The sequence below is a fragment of the Acanthochromis polyacanthus genome, chromosome 7 (genome assembly GCF_021347895.1).
Source record: "Acanthochromis polyacanthus isolate Apoly-LR-REF ecotype Palm Island chromosome 7, KAUST_Apoly_ChrSc, whole genome shotgun sequence".
Lineage (NCBI taxonomy): Eukaryota > Metazoa > Chordata > Actinopteri > Pomacentridae > Acanthochromis > Acanthochromis polyacanthus.
Window position 1 is genome coordinate 26,731,498 of NC_067119.1, and position 15,318 is coordinate 26,746,815.

The 15,318-nt window shown below is 40.7% G+C and overlaps 2 protein-coding genes and 1 long non-coding RNA gene across 5 annotated transcripts; 1 reads left to right on the forward strand and 2 right to left on the reverse strand.

Annotated features, from left to right (window-relative positions):
- Positions 1 to 164: 164 nt before the first annotated feature.
- On the reverse strand, positions 165 to 3,894 carry LOC110956902 (uncharacterized). 2 transcript variants are annotated; one of them, XR_007943429.1, is made up of 8 exons: positions 3,869 to 3,894; positions 2,893 to 3,014; positions 2,153 to 2,245; positions 1,943 to 2,004; positions 1,709 to 1,850; positions 995 to 1,170; positions 483 to 887; positions 165 to 257 (listed from the first exon to the last, which is right to left on the reverse strand). XR_007943429.1 is itself a non-coding variant. In XM_051951220.1 (7 exons), exons 2-7 carry the CDS (start codon positions 3,010 to 3,012, stop codon positions 842 to 844), a joined length of 639 nt encoding a protein of 212 aa, XP_051807180.1. In that variant the 5' UTR covers positions 3,013 to 3,014; positions 3,869 to 3,894; the 3' UTR covers positions 171 to 841. The 2 variants fall into 2 exon arrangements, 1 of the variants encoding a protein (XP_051807180.1); XM_051951220.1 differs by having other exon boundaries at positions 171 to 887.
- Positions 3,895 to 6,045: 2,151 nt separating this feature from the next.
- On the reverse strand, positions 6,046 to 8,629 carry LOC127534877 (uncharacterized). The gene is made up of 4 exons (XR_007943430.1): positions 8,179 to 8,629; positions 7,495 to 7,687; positions 6,562 to 6,750; positions 6,046 to 6,389 (listed from the first exon to the last, which is right to left on the reverse strand). It is a non-coding gene; the product is annotated as an uncharacterized LOC127534877 (long non-coding RNA).
- Positions 8,630 to 10,250: 1,621 nt separating this feature from the next.
- Positions 10,251 to 15,133, forward strand: anxa1a (annexin A1a). 2 transcript variants are annotated; one of them, XM_022202657.2, is made up of 12 exons: positions 10,251 to 10,410; positions 11,151 to 11,231; positions 11,966 to 12,056; positions 12,332 to 12,426; positions 12,546 to 12,659; positions 12,909 to 12,999; positions 13,121 to 13,200; positions 13,730 to 13,874; positions 13,959 to 14,054; positions 14,164 to 14,222; positions 14,334 to 14,456; positions 14,597 to 15,133. In XM_022202657.2, the coding sequence occupies exons 2-12, from the start codon at positions 11,172 to 11,174 to the stop codon at positions 14,654 to 14,656; spliced, it is 1,014 nt and encodes a 337-aa protein (XP_022058349.1). In that variant the 5' UTR covers positions 10,251 to 10,410; positions 11,151 to 11,171; the 3' UTR covers positions 14,657 to 15,133. The 2 variants fall into 2 exon arrangements, with proteins under 2 accessions (XP_022058349.1, XP_022058350.1); XM_022202658.2 differs by having other exon boundaries at positions 10,297 to 10,410; positions 11,155 to 11,231.
- Positions 15,134 to 15,318: the final 185 nt, after the last annotated feature.

Sequence of the window (15,318 nt, forward strand, 5' to 3'; positions counted from 1 at the left end):
GCTACAACAGTTGTCTAACTTGACTGAATGAGGGAGCTTTTTTTAAGATCACAGTGCAGGCGTTTGGGCTTCTCTCTCGTTATTTCTGTATTGAGTTGCTGCACAGAAGTGTTTGCTGGGACTGATCTGCTGCAGGTATGATAAGATTAGACTAAAAATCTAACCTGATCTTGCAATAAGAGAAGCTGCTGACCGACATCCGCGGCTTGGATGGCCTCTGTGTCCCAGGATACCTTCCAGTTCAGAGATTGCAGAGTCTGAGAGAGAAGATATAAGAGATACATCATACATTCAGTGAGCTAAATGTACATACGGTTTCCAATTACAAGGCTGATATGTGGAAGACTTCCTGTTCTTACCATGATTCATTAGATGCCAAGCTTACAGTTCTACAGTTATGTAATGACAGCAGAATTCGTATTATGTGGATAAAGTCAATAATTTAATATGACTGGTTGCATCCAACCAACTTGTGTATTTACCATTCGCTACAGAACTTTCTCCACTTTGATGCATTCTAAAGCAATTTGGCAGACTTCATACTCTCTCACTGTTTCCTCTAAGAGAGACAGTCTTGACTCATATCATTCTGATCTGTAAAATGGAAGAAAATGATCAGCAACAGTTATACAGTTATTCATTTAGAAAATAAAGGAATTTGAGGAATACCAAAGGCGGCTCAATTTACCTGCCATTCCAATGAATAAGAAATTATATTTTTGCATTCCCATATCTCTAACCCTTCCTCAGTGGCCGTCTCTCTGTCATGCCTTCCTCTTTAGCCATCTGCAGTTTGTCTCTGGCTTCATCAGAGCAACCCGATTCTCCTCAATCATCTGGTCTAAAATGGTTTTGGTTTCAGACACTGATCTGCAAACTGCATGAGCCTGAGGGGGAAAAAAACAATTGCATGGTATCAATACTAAGGCTCTAAAATGCGAAACAGAGCATATTTAACATAAAGTTGCACATTAGTTTAATATTTGAGCAACACCTTGTGAATGACAGCGGGAAGCAGAACGCTGCAGGGGGGCTGAAGGACCGGAGGAATGGGCTCCTCTCCGCCTCCAGCAGCTCAGTGATCTCCCTCTCCCTCTGGTACAGGCTCTCCTTCAGCTCCTCTAGACGGGCTTTAGCCCCCTCCAGAGGCCGATCTGGATCAGTGCAGGCCTGTATAATAGAATAGAATAGAATTACACTGCTATTAACACAGATACATTGCAATACAGGTACATTTGAGGTCTCTGTGAGGTTTCTTGGGTCAGCTTTGTATACAAGGAAAAATAAAATAACAGTGAAAAAGGTAAGAACAGCAGCAATATAAAGAGAAATACAAAATACATTATGAAAACAAAACAACTCGACACTATAAAAACAGCACTTATTTAAAAATAGCATACTTTGAGAACCAAATTACAGATCAAAAGATGCACTTAGTTGGGTTATTTAGCCACGCAGATGGTTGTGTTTTATATGCTTTGAGGTATCCATCTCTTTAACTTTTGTGGTCATCTAAATGCAGTAAAGGTAAGAGACAAGTAGAGCTTTATTTTGTCCCATCACTGGATTACAAATAACACCCTTTAGTACATATTGTCCCTCTGAATGTTAAATTATTTTATTGGTTGCTTTGCTGATGTGTTCAGGATCTCAGATCCTGCATCCCTGATATGATCAGCGACTGTCATGATATCTAATTCCAACCCACCGCAGTCTGTTGTTCTGCTGAAAGTCCTTTTTCCTCTGAGCCTTCACCTTCCTCTGCAGCTTCCTGCTGTCCTGTGTTGACACCATCAACATTTCTTGGACTTTCCCTATTTCCTGTCTGGCCATCTCCAGCTCCTGCAAAGCTATTCGGTGTATCACGGCATTAATAAAGGTTTTCTGCACAAAGGTCAGGGATTTTGCAGTCTTAAATACCAACAAATGCAGAAAGACTCACTGGAGGCCTGGTGGCTGTGCAGGAACATCCAGCCTGTTGGAGAACACTTCCAGCATTTTGCTCTAACAGAGAGGCAGGAAGAAAATTGGTCAGATCATTATGTAATGAGGACAAAAGTTGCCAGTTCTACTCAAATCTGACCACAAGAGTGTGCTCTGGTTCAGAAGAGAGATAACATGTTGTAGGAAGCCTGTCAGATTGCTATCTAACCTTCTCTCTGTGCCACTGCAGGGCCTCCTCTTTACTCCTCCTCCTCTCAGCTCTCTGCTCCTCCAGCAGCTGCTGGTTTTTTGCCGTCAAATCCTGCATCAAACAGGACAACACAAGGAGATATATCCTAGCTGTATGTTATATAACAATACATGTAGATCTGCATACAGCGCCCTCCTGGTTAAGATGTGTTCAGAGCCTTAAAATAAATTCAATTTTTATTGCAGAAGCATACTCTTACACTGAAAATTGTAGAAAAATGTATTACAGGAGAAGATTAGGTGCTGTTTTGTTGGCAAAAGGGGTTGTACAAAGTATTAACATCAGGGGTGCTTATAATTGTGGCACACATGATTTGATGTAAAAGAATTATTTCTTAATGTTGTGATTTTTCCCCCACTGATTACATGCACTTGAATTAAAGGTTGGATTTTCCTCTTTTTTCATTGTGGTCCTATATTATTTAGAAAAAAACTGAATTTATTAGAAGGCTAAAGAACGCATCTTAACCAGGGGTGCCAATAATTATGGAGGGCCCTTTAGCTGCATTTGATGTTTCAGCACAAACATGATGGACGGATGACTTCAAAGCTTGAAGAAGAATCACCAGTAAGAAAGAAAGTGGCACCAAAGAAAGCCGCAGGAAAATTAGCCAGATTAAAAAAAAACAAAACAGGAGGAATACAACAGTAAGTTGCTTGTGTTTTAAATGAAAAGAATGACTAATAAATGACTCTGACCACAACTTTCTTCTCCAGTCGGCCTTCTTCTTCTCCACCTTCTCCTGGTAGAGTCCAGGAATCTCCGCAGAGTGGTTTAACTTGTTCTGGTAATGAGATCTGATCTTCTGCACGGTCCATTCCTGATAACACAACATCATTTGCATTCCTATTAAGTTTTCATGCACACACACACACACACACACACACACACACACACACACACACACACACACACACACACACACACACACACACACACACATTTGTACTTCTATCTTAGTGAGGACATCCATAGGTGTAATGCATTTCCTAGAGCCTTACCCTAACCTTAACCATCACAACTGATTGCCTAACCCTAATCCTTACCCTAACCCTAACCAAACCTCAATTCATACCTGTTCTCTAAAAACAAGTCTTCACCCTCAAACATGGCTGTTTCAAAGTGAGGACCGGCCAAAATGTCCTCACTTTGTAAAAATGTCCTCACTTTGATAGTTAAATGCAGAAAATGGTTCTCACAATGTAGCAAGTACAAGAACACACACACACACACACACACACACACACACACACACACACACACACACACACACACACACACACATGTTTGTACTTCTATCTTAGTGAGGACATCCATAAGCGTTAATGCATTTCCTAGAGCCTTACCCTAACCTTAACTATCACAACTGATTGCCTAACCCTAATCCTTACCCTAACCCTAACCAAACCTCAATTCATACCTGTTCTCTAAAAACAAGTCTTCACCCTCAAATATGGCTGTTTCAAAGTGAGGACCGGCCAAAATGTCCTCACTTTGTAAAAATGTCCTCACTTTGATAGTTAAATGCAGAAAATGGTACTCACAATATAGCAAGTACAAGAACACAACACACACACACACACACGCATGCACGCACACACACACACACACAACACACACACACACACACACACACACACACACACACACACACACACACACACACACACACACCTCTTCACCTGGTTCTCCCGCGCGTGATCTGGAAGTTTCTTCTTCCAGCTCCTGAACCATTTCCAGGTGTCTCCTCTTCATTGCCTCCATGTCTTCAGCTATCTGTGTTAAAGTGTGTACAGCACACATAAACAAACAAACAGACTAACAAATACACTAAAGGGCGTCCTGGTATAACTGTGATGATCAAATGCCTTCGAGGGCCTCAGTATCAGCATCAGGGCAGCCATGTGAGTGTGAGTGAGAACACAGCGTCTCACAGTGACTTCATTGTGCGCCTGCATGCCTTCTGTCTGACTGAACAACTGGGACACAGCAATGAGTCACATGTCCAAAAAAAAATACTTATTGTTCGCTGTTTGACCAGATGAAAGTTATTTTATCTGCTCTGACCTTGTTGACTGCGATATGGAGTGATGTGGGGTTAAATGTTCTGCCTAAAATTCCATATAAAATGGATTCTTCTGTGAATATGCTGCTGTGTAAGAAACACACAACATTGTTCTATGACACTTTTCTGTGATAAATATTTTACCTGAGCGACACAGAGTTCAGCAGACTCGTAGGGGATGTAGATTCTGACATCGTGCGTCCTCTCAGCTTCTACTGCCTGATCTGCATCGCTGCTATCTGGTAGCCGAGATTCTGATGAGCCTGCAGACGTAACATGCTGCAAATTACCACCTATTGAAACTGATAGTTAGCAAACCTCTGCACAGCTTCTATTTACTTGCAGCTTGTTACATCCCACCACACCCCATCGTCAAACCTCCCTGTAGTACAGCAAATGCGGAATTTCACGAAATCAGTTTGAGGTACTTGCGCTTTACTTGAATATTCACTTTATCTGTCACATTTTGGAGTGCTTCTTACTCCATTGTATTTATCTGACTGCTCACATGAATTAAACATGATAAGACAATAGAACACAATGTGTTTGGCCCAGGATGCAGTTTGGAAAAATGTAAGAAGAACTTTAGTATAGCTGAGAATAATGTTGCTTTAACCTCTTTCACATAAATCGTTGTCTAATTAGAATCTCAGAAATGTCTTGTTTCTGATGTCTTTGAGGTAAAACAAAAAGATATCAGCTGGTTTTGTCTGATGTTTATAGATGTAAAATGAAACATTGTTTTTCCATCATTCCTACCAGGATAAATGAAATGAGATGTGATCTTTGAAGTGATTCAACTCCTACTTTGGAAATGCTGTACCTGTTCAGCTAAATGTGAAATAGTTTAAAACAGATCCACCTCTTCTAACCCCAACACTAAAAGGCTGGTTAAACCCTGGTGAATCAGAATCAACAAAACAATAATTCCAATGACAGTAAAATGCCATATTTGATATTTAAATATACTTGGAAGACGTTTTGATTTTACTCAGATCAAATCTTGAATGCTTAACTTTTGCTTTGGCAGAGCACTTTACTACCACTTACTGTACAGACTCTTCCACTCCTCTGCCTTTAACAATATATTTTGCCATGTATTCAGAGCACCTTGGCTGATTTCTTGTCCGTTGTGTTTCCTTCGGTCCACAATCCAGCGTCTGAATGCAGCCCACCTCCTCATCCACAAAGTTTTGTGATGAATGACAGCTTAAACAACAAAGCAAATGTTGGTGGACAGTTGGAATCAGCTTAAGGAGTGAAGAGATAGACAAGAGAAAGAAGAAAGCACAGATTATCCAAGTGCCTCGTTCTGTTCCACTGCAGTAATTGCATTTTAAATTTCACAACAGCTTCATTAATAAAACAGTTTAAACTGTACAACTAAAATATATTTATAAATATCAGACTCACAAACTTACTTCTGGTTAGAAATTTGGTGCTGCTTTTTTTTCTACTGTTAATCTGCATTTTGGATGATAACAGAAACTCCTTAAGGGAAACTAAAATGTTCCAACGAAGATAACCACAAAAATGTAATTACATATTCATGATACTCTGCAGATGGAACTTGTCAAATAGTTTTATTGGGTTCGGGAGCTTATGAATAGCTCCCCCAGCTCTAGTGTGGAATTGCACTCAGTCGAACAATTAAGTGTGGATTTTGTCGGATCAAACCAATCATGCGAACTCACACAACTCAAACAAACTGATTTGTCCAGTTTATTTTTTATTAAACATTTTATGATCACTTCCATGGATGAAAAGAAAACACATGAATCTCATAGAAACCATTAAAATTTTATTTATAAGGTTTAAAACACGTTTACATCTTTATGATGATGAGTGATTGGCATGCAGTTTAAGGTCTATTTACATTTCTGAACACTACACTCAAAATATATGTCGTTTTAATAACTGTAGAACTTAGTTAGTCCCTGTTTATTTTCATGTACAGCTTGTTGCTTCACCATGCCCAGTCTCCTCTAAAATGTTGACCCATTCCGTTAAAAGGCCTCTTCTGAGTATTTCATCATTGTCTGTCTCTTACATCCCACCCTCTCCCCTCTTTGTTTCCTCATACAGGAATGTGGGCGTGTCGTCATGCTGTTACTTTCCTCCCAGAAATACCTTTCAGTGGAGAAACAGAGATTATGTCAGGAATTACAGAGAAAGTTCATAAAAAGTTGGTAAAACAAAACAAAACAAAAAAAAAAACACATGCTTGAAAGCAAGACAGAAGCTGAATTCAAAGGCAGAAAACTCAAAATAGAGCAAAACTGAAAGAGTCTACTGGTCTGACCTGTTGCACTGTCCTCATATGGGTCAAACTGTGTGCTGTGAATTACTGGACATGGCCTCTGGTCCTTCAGCTCTGGCACGCTGCCTGGTAAATCTTCCAGCATTTGCGCTGCCAGTGGGACCTGACGAGCCCGCGAGGACACCACAGGGTCCTCAGGGCAAGCGGACCGGCCAGTTGTCTCCCAAGCAACTGAGGGAAAGAAAATATTCAGATATGTGCAAAAAAGCAAATCTTTAAATGCAAAATATACAGATACTGAAATGGAGGACCAAGTACAATGCTTCCTCGTGGATTACAAATGAAAAGAAAAAACAAATACAGAGTAGATAAAACAGGATACAGCTCAGTCGAATGATAATGAAATGCTAAAAGAAGATGTAGCAGAACAGATTGCTTTCAGGTAAAGAAAAAATCCTAATGGAAACAGTCTGGTCTTTATCTTGTAGAGTCCAAAGATCTCTGCATGGAGGCCGTGTGAATACAAATGTGCAGATGATAAATTACAAAACCATGCAAAACGCATCTGTATCTATCCCTGCTAGAGATGAACTGAGCTAATTCTGCTTGTTTTTAAGCGTGCTTGTGCCTGTTAGTTTCTGGGTTTGCATATGCCTACGTCTGCTTCCAGTGGACCTGACTGGCCCTCGTGTCTAGCTCTCCAACCGGACCCTGCCAGGAACAACGTGGTATGCTTGTTCTGATACACAGAGTACTTCACTGCTTCACAATGGAGGCAGCCAAGCAGCTAAAATATTTAAACCTCGTCTCGCTTCACCTGTCTGCCTGCAACACATCTATGTCACAGAGAGGCCTGCTCTAAAGGATATAGTCTGATATCAAATAAAGCACAAAAACACAAGGATTATATTATTACTATGCAGATGACTCAAAGGTAGTGTGTGTTTGTTTGTTGCTGCTGTATTTAACACTCACGTTGCTTGCCTGCAGGGGCCACAGAGTGATGTCTCCCAACTTTCTTCCCTAGGAATGTCAGTGAATAAGATCCATTGTCAGCTCCAGAGGAGTTCACATACATTGTGTATATTACTGTATTTGCTGGCCGTCCACTGCTGTTCCTGTGTTTGGTCTTGGTAAGCTCACATATGCACCTGGATGAGTCCGAAATCTGCAAAGAAAAGACGGTTCAAATCATTTAGAAGCCCAAAAAGATGAACATTTTAATTAGTTTACAATAGGAAATCCCCCGATATTTGAATCTGCGTCGTGAACCCTTGTTCAACCCTCAAATGATTTGCAGATGTCAGAAAGCTCACACAGCTGATCCGCTCAGGGAGTGTAATCCTTCTGTCAGCCTCTCCAAGCTACTAAAAGCTGCAAGCTTTTCAACAGGAACAACTGAAAATCCTAAACTTTGAGTCCTTTCACGGAGATGTATCAGAACAAATCTTCCATTTCACTTGTCAAGAGCAGGCACAGTGCCAATCATTTTAGGACAAGGCTTGAATTTACTGAACCTGAAAAATGAAGTCTTTTGCCATTACACTTGACAAAATACATATGAATGAATGAATCAGAGAAAGTACTTAGTTGTCAAAAGAGAAGAGAGAATGACAGAACTGGAAAGCAGAATTTAAAAATTCTGAGTATAAGGAATACCTTCAGATCAGATGCCTTCAGTGCGCTTCAGTGCAGTTTGGGTGCTGCCATGCTGACCAGGAGGATGAGTCGATCCTGATCTCTTCAGGGAACTAAACTCTCAACAGTCTTTAAATATTAAACCTGCAGAGATGGAGTTTCACCAGGTACTGGCTTAAACTCCACACAGCCTGTTGGTAAAAAGATGCCCCAAACAGTCCTCAGGTTTCCCATGTGTAAGATAGAGATTGTAACGGGACGCTTTTTCAGTCACACTCACAGACACACATCTGTAGTTCATACATACACTGACTTCACTCTTGTTTCTGTTTGTTTTCCTGGAAACCCAACACTTTACAGAGTTGTTATGGTCAAACTGAAACAAATCACCTACATCCAGACATCAAGAAATGATTTTATGCAAGTTTGTTGCGATGAAGGGAACATCACATTACAAATGATTTACTGAAATTATATATTTTCTTCTCTGTTGTGTCCAAATTCCTCCAAAAAGTGTAATTATGGAATAAAGTCAATGTCATGGTCACTACTGCTTCTGCTGCCACCGATTATTGTGCTCTTTTGCCCTTTTGTTCTTGGCCAAACCTCTTGAGGAGGATTTCCTCTCTTTTGTAGACCAAGACACTCATTTGGAACATTTGGACCACAGCTTGAGCATCTGTTTAACACACCTTGCTTAGAGGTAAATCCAGCCATGATGCCACTTTAATGAAAATACAGCTTTGCCTGCTATTCCTTTTTTCACAATCCAAACCCTGCTCTCGCCATATTCCAACGTGGATGTATAAAGTGTCACGTTGTCAAACATGGCAAAATGTCATTAAACACATTGGCACCAGGCGCAACAGGGAAGGAAGGCCTTTTAGGACAGAAAGACATCAACACACCTTGTACATATGACCTGTAAAATTTGGATTGGTTGGTGTGACGACAAAGTCTGACGAGGCTAAAACAATGCAATCACTGATCAAATGTGTCATCATCTTGGCTGTTAATCTCAGCTGCGTGAAAGCATTGGGCAAAAGATGAGGCATGTAGCCTGTAGGTAGAGTCAGGCGCTGTCATGACAAGGTGTGGCACCTTAAAGCAACTTATTACCTCATCACATCAGCCTTTTGCGAATTTCAAGGTAGTCTCTGCTCTGTCGGGCCCCACAGATATTGAGATAATAATTTTAATGATATACATACACAGTAGTAGCAGTGGATTCACTGGATAAGACTGTGAGTAAAGTAACCTCCTGATAACATTTTTTGCCTGTGGAGAGATAACAGCAGGAAGCTCAAAAGAAAGATATACCTCACTCTGTCTTGTAGCAAATGAAACCGCAGTGACAGCAAATATTCCTTCAGCTGGGGACACGAAACATTCCAGCTGTGGAACTATGTGTACGCATGACAAAAACATGCACATACACCAGTCAGAAGTTTGAACACACCTTCTCATTCAATGCTTTTACTTTATGCGTCTTATTTCCAACATTGTAGATTAATACTGAAGATTAGCACTTTTTTGTTTAAAATATAATTCCATATGGATTCTTTTATACCTTTGATATGTTCAGTATTAATCTACAGTGTATAAAATAAGTAAATAAAAACCACTGAATGAGAAGGTGGGTCCAAACTTTTGACTGGTAGTGTATGTTCTTATAGAGCACAGGAAGGGTTATTTGCACCAGGTCACCAAGCACACTCAAACTACTAAATGAACATGTATTTTTATAATTTAAATTTCCACATAAAACATGTATTGCGAGTAAAACGCCATAATAATTAAATGCATTGACATTATGAATAAAAAACGCACACATAAGAACTATACATACATACAGATGTACAATATGTAACACAAACTACACACTAAGCACGCAGCTCCTTAAGTCCCAGCTGTAGGTGTATATTAGTGATTATCCATGAAATCCCGATTTTTATGAAGGATTACGACCTGGAATTTGATCAGCGTATGTTTTCAAGTAGCCAAAGCAGCGTGGCTGTTTTAAATCTGCTGGACAAGCTGTTCCTAGTTTTTACGCACTGAATAAGGACTGCGTAAGGACGGAGTTCCGCTGCGCACCGCTGTAGACACTTCAATCCAATGGCAGCTGTGGAGGAGGGAAGATGGGCTGGACCCGTTACTAGGTGGGGTTTATGTTGACGTATAAATAAACTCTTTCTGCCACTACAACGCCCCTGGAAACTTAAACAAACTTTTCTCCTCTAGACCCGCACGGTAAGTCTCCTCTTACAAATCTCTGCTCTGTTCTTCATGCTTTTCGTTTGCGAGTTAAGGAGCAGATGTGAGAGGCTTCACTTCTCCTGTTGCTATTGGTATTGATGCAACCTGTGTGGGTGTGGTTGGGGAAGAAGCGAGACAAGTTTGGTGTTTAGGCGTTTGGTTAAAGTAAGATGTGGTTTTGGTTAATTACGCACCGATGCTGTTGCTCTGCTTCAATAGCAAACTGCGTGAAAGTAGATGGAATATGCCATATATCCAACAGCTCACTGCATGTCCGTATCAGAACTCGGTGTGGGTGTGGGTGTGGCAACACAATCTACACATGCTTGGCATTAGGGAAAGGAACCTATCATAAACCTATATAGCAAATATGCACAGTTATATCAAGAGGAAGGAAAAGCAAATACATTTTCTTTCTGTCTTCTGCTTGCATGTTTGACAGATAAGAACTTTACTCAAGCAGAATCAATGAAACAGTAACAATATCATCTTTTGAATACTATCTACAGTATGTTCAGTAGATTTTGTTGTGTTTCATTTTAAGATGTTTCACTTTTTTTCCACAGCAGTTCTCTTTCAAAATATAAAATGCTACTTTAGATGTATCACATCAGCCCTGACTCTTCTCTTCTCTTCTCTTCTCTTCTCTTCTCTTCTCTTCTCTTCTCTTCTCTTCTCTTCTCTTCTCTTCTCTTCTCTTCTCTTCTCTTCTCTTCTCTTCTCTTCTCTTCCAGAAAGATCCCACCAGTCCCACCATGTCTTTAATCCAGACCTTAATGCAGCAAACCGTCTATCTGGGCATGCCCGATGACTCAGTACGTAACTCTGTGGTTTTGTTCCAGTTGCTAAGGCAAACCACTCATGTTTTCCTTTTTTTTTTCTCTTCCTGTGGTATGCTGGGGTGGAAAAACTGATCAGGCAGTGTTTAGACTGCCGACAGAAATGTAGAAGATAGTGAGGGAAAAAGAATGAATGAGTTGAAAGGTGGTAGAAGAGAAGGAAAGGGAGGTGAACAGAGACAAAGATAAGATGAGTGCTGTGATAGAAGTGAAAGGGAGTCCGGAGGATAAAGATTGTAGGTGATGAGAAAGACCATAAGTCTTGTGAGTGTATGACTCAGAATGAGGAATTTGCACCCCTCCCTGTAAGAACTCTGCAAATACACCAAAATGCTACTTCTTCTTTCCCTGGTTTCTTAAAGTGAACGAGGGGAGAGTTGCATAAGGTTATCCTGCATGATTTCAGCCTGTGTTCTTCCACTCTCCTGCTAACTGTTTAGTTCAGTCCAACAGAGGCGTGTTCAAGCATCTTAAAGGGCACTGACATGAGATTTGAAGGAATGAAGGGGCAGGGGTGGAGACTGCCAGGGGAGGGAGCAAAGAGGGTGGAAAAAATGGCTTTTATAGTTCTTTAATATATCTTAAGCTTGAATATAGATGTAGGCAATGTAAAAGATGCCAGTTTTGGTACTTTTGGAAACCACCTTTTACACACTCTGAGCAGAAGTCAAGTATTTACCAAATACCCAATAATCTGTGATGACTCTCAGGTCTTGAAGAGTGAGGGAACGGTGACCGCAGCACCCAATTTTAGCCCCAGTGGAGATGCAGCAGTCTTGGACAAGGCCATCAAGACCAAAGGTAAACTTAAAGTCCTCACAGGGAAGCTTGGGAGCATGTATGAACATGCTTTGGTGTTGCAATGTATCTCTACTAGAAGTATGAAGTGTTTCTGCTAAGAATTGTAACACCCTCTGCTGGCTGTCATTCATTATTACTGCATACAGTGTCATTTATGGCAAAAAGTCACCTCATATCTCTATGTGGAACTTAACACTCAGTACAAATGCTTGCTGTCTGTGCTGTTATGGATAGAGACTGGCAGAAATCATTATTCTCCTCGATTACTCCTGCAGGTGTGGATGAGAACACCATTATTGAAATTCTGGTCAAAAGGAGCAACGAGCAGAGACAGCAGATCAAAGAGGCTTACCAGCAGGCCAGTGGCAAGGTAGTGAGAGTTTCCCTTCACAGCAAGATACATACACTTTAGATTTAGTGCCAGAGGTAGCTCCATGATGGCGTGCTCTGAATGATATATTTACTCATGCATATGCTGTTCATCTGTAGCCGCTGGATTCAGCATTGAAAAATGCTCTGAAGGGAGATCTGGAGGATGTAGTGATGGGTCTACTGAAAACACCGGCCCAGTACGATGCCTGGCAGCTGAAACATGCCATGAAGGTACACACACCTACACTAAAACTGATAATAAATGTATAAACTCTTCCAACATGTAGAGGCTAGTGATACAGGAGCACATCTAAGGTGAACACTGTTGCCTCACCATCATCTGTTATTTCTGGTGTTTAATAATATCCACCCACTTCCACATATTCATCCATTGTTTTCTTAATGGGAGTGTTTGCTTAAACTGGGTTTGTGAAGAATAAGAGGTCTCTCTCTGCAACAATCTATCTATCCATGTCTCAGGGTCTGGGAACAGATGAGGACACCCTGATAGAGATTCTGGCTTCCCGAAACAACAGACAGATCACGGACATAAAGAAAGTCTACAAGGATGGTGCGTATTTCAACAACAATCGCATAAAAACATGATACAAATATGAGAAATGGACAGGCTCAAAGCACAGTCTTCTAATTGTGAGCATTAATTTTGCCCTCTTTATGATTTCTTTACCAAGAATACAAGAAGGACCTGGAGGAAGACATCAGATCTGACACCAGTGGAGACTTCAGGACTGCTCTTCTTACACTCTGCAAGGTACAGATGTGTCCCGACCTGCGTTCTGTGTTGTGTTGGGTGTTTCATGCAGAATTTTAAAGGCACGTTTACTGCAATCAATTATTCAGTTACAGCACCAGGACACCTGTAAGTTCTGAGGCAACATAACACTCCCTCCTGTAGCTGTGACAGTACTGAGCTAACAGTGGCTTATAAAAAATACACAAACTCACTCCCTTGAAACACACATATGTGTACACACATATGGGCATCTTGCAAGGGTCAGCTCAGTAAGCTGAACATCTGTTACATTTTAGATAAAATCAAAAGCTGCTTCAATAAAATGATGACAGACATGTAACTGCAGAATATCCGTTGGGTACATTCATATTAGATTCCAACATTTCTACATCTATAGGATAGTCCATTATTTATCAGGCAACTCCGCATTTTTTTCCCCCATTCTTTTTTCAGTTTGCATGCATAAAACATGAAGAAAAATGTGTCACTTACAGGATGGGAGCCCAGTTTGGTTGGGTTCAGCACAGTGAACATGCTTTGTTTGCAGGCCGGCAGGACTGAGGGAGTTTGTGAGCAGCTGATTGACAGCGATGCCAGGGCTCTGTATGAGGCTGGGGAGGGGAGGAAGGGCAAAGACTGCTCCGTCTTCATTGAGATCCTAACCAGCAGGAGTGGCCCTCATCTTCGTAAAGGTAACTAACTCGCTGTCCTGCTGTGTAAAATCAATGCTGCACTTTGTCAAATCTAATAGCTGTCCTCTGCTTCTTCTCCTTCAGTATTTGAGAGGTACTCAAAGTACAGCAAAGTGGATGTGGCCAAAGCTATCGACCTGGAGATGAAGGGAGATATTGAAAGTTGTCTCACAGCAGTAGGTAAAGGCACAAACCTCTACTCTAGCTTTATTGCTTGAGGGAAAAAAAAATATTATCTTATGCAGAGATGAGATTTCAACTTGAACCATTTTTTTTTCGATAACCACAGTGAAGTGTGCTGGAAGCAGGCCTGCTTTCTTTGCAGAGAGGCTCTACTTGGCCATGAAGGTACAGTATTAGTTGGCTGTGTTTTTTTTTTTTTTTTTCCATAAAACACATGTAAAAAACACATGAAAGATGCTGAGTCTTCACTGTTATTTATTTATTTTTTCTCATCAGGGTAAAGGTACCCGCAAAAATATCCTGACTCGCGTCATGGTGAGCCGCTCTGAAATTGACATGAAACGGATCAAGGAGGAGTACAAGAAAAACTATGGCAAAACACTCTACCAGGAGATTCTGGTGAGCAAACATCTGATGATAATGACAATGAACCCATCTCAGAGGTTCAGTTCTGTTTTGATAGGCTATGCATATTACAGTGCACAAAATGAAAGGTAAAGTAAAAGAATTTAAAGTTTTACTGCCTTTTTCTCTTTCAGGATGACACCAAAGGAGACTATGAGAAGATTCTGCTTGCTCTCTGTGGGCCTGAAAATTAACAGCCTGTCACCAGGATCAAATCTCATACATCTGAAGAGTCCCCACAATGTCCAGCTGTGGAAAAAAAATTAAAATCACCTGTTATCTCTTGTCATGTATTGTGCCTTATGTGCTTGTGGAGAACTGACGAGACAGTCTGTCTTTGACTGTCATGACATTTAGTAGATGCAGCAGTGAGCAAAGATTAATGTGGAGTTGACACTGCTTCTGCAGATATTTTCTTTCCAAGTAAATCCTTTTATTCCACCGTTTCTGCGTAGATCTCACAGCTTTATGCCAGTGGGCCCGTGCTCTAGACAGACTTACTTTGCACTTCCTGGATTCTCTGTATCTGATGCTCAAAGAGAAGCTGAAGTCAGTGATCACAGTGCAGCTGCTATCAGATGTATACAGATCATGTGCCAATCATTTATTGGAAGCATTACCCTTGAAGGAGCTTGGATATTATGCAAATAAAAGCTTTTTTTATGAAGGCCTATCTGAGTGCTCTTGGTTCTTTGTACGTGCATATACCAGACACACATGGCCAAAGCAGCTATGATATGTTGCCAAATATTTAAACACTAGTAATTTTAGTGCTTTGAATCTATTTAATACACACGTGGACAAAATTGTTGGTACCCCTCAGTTAAGAAGGAAAAACCCACAATTCTCACTGAAA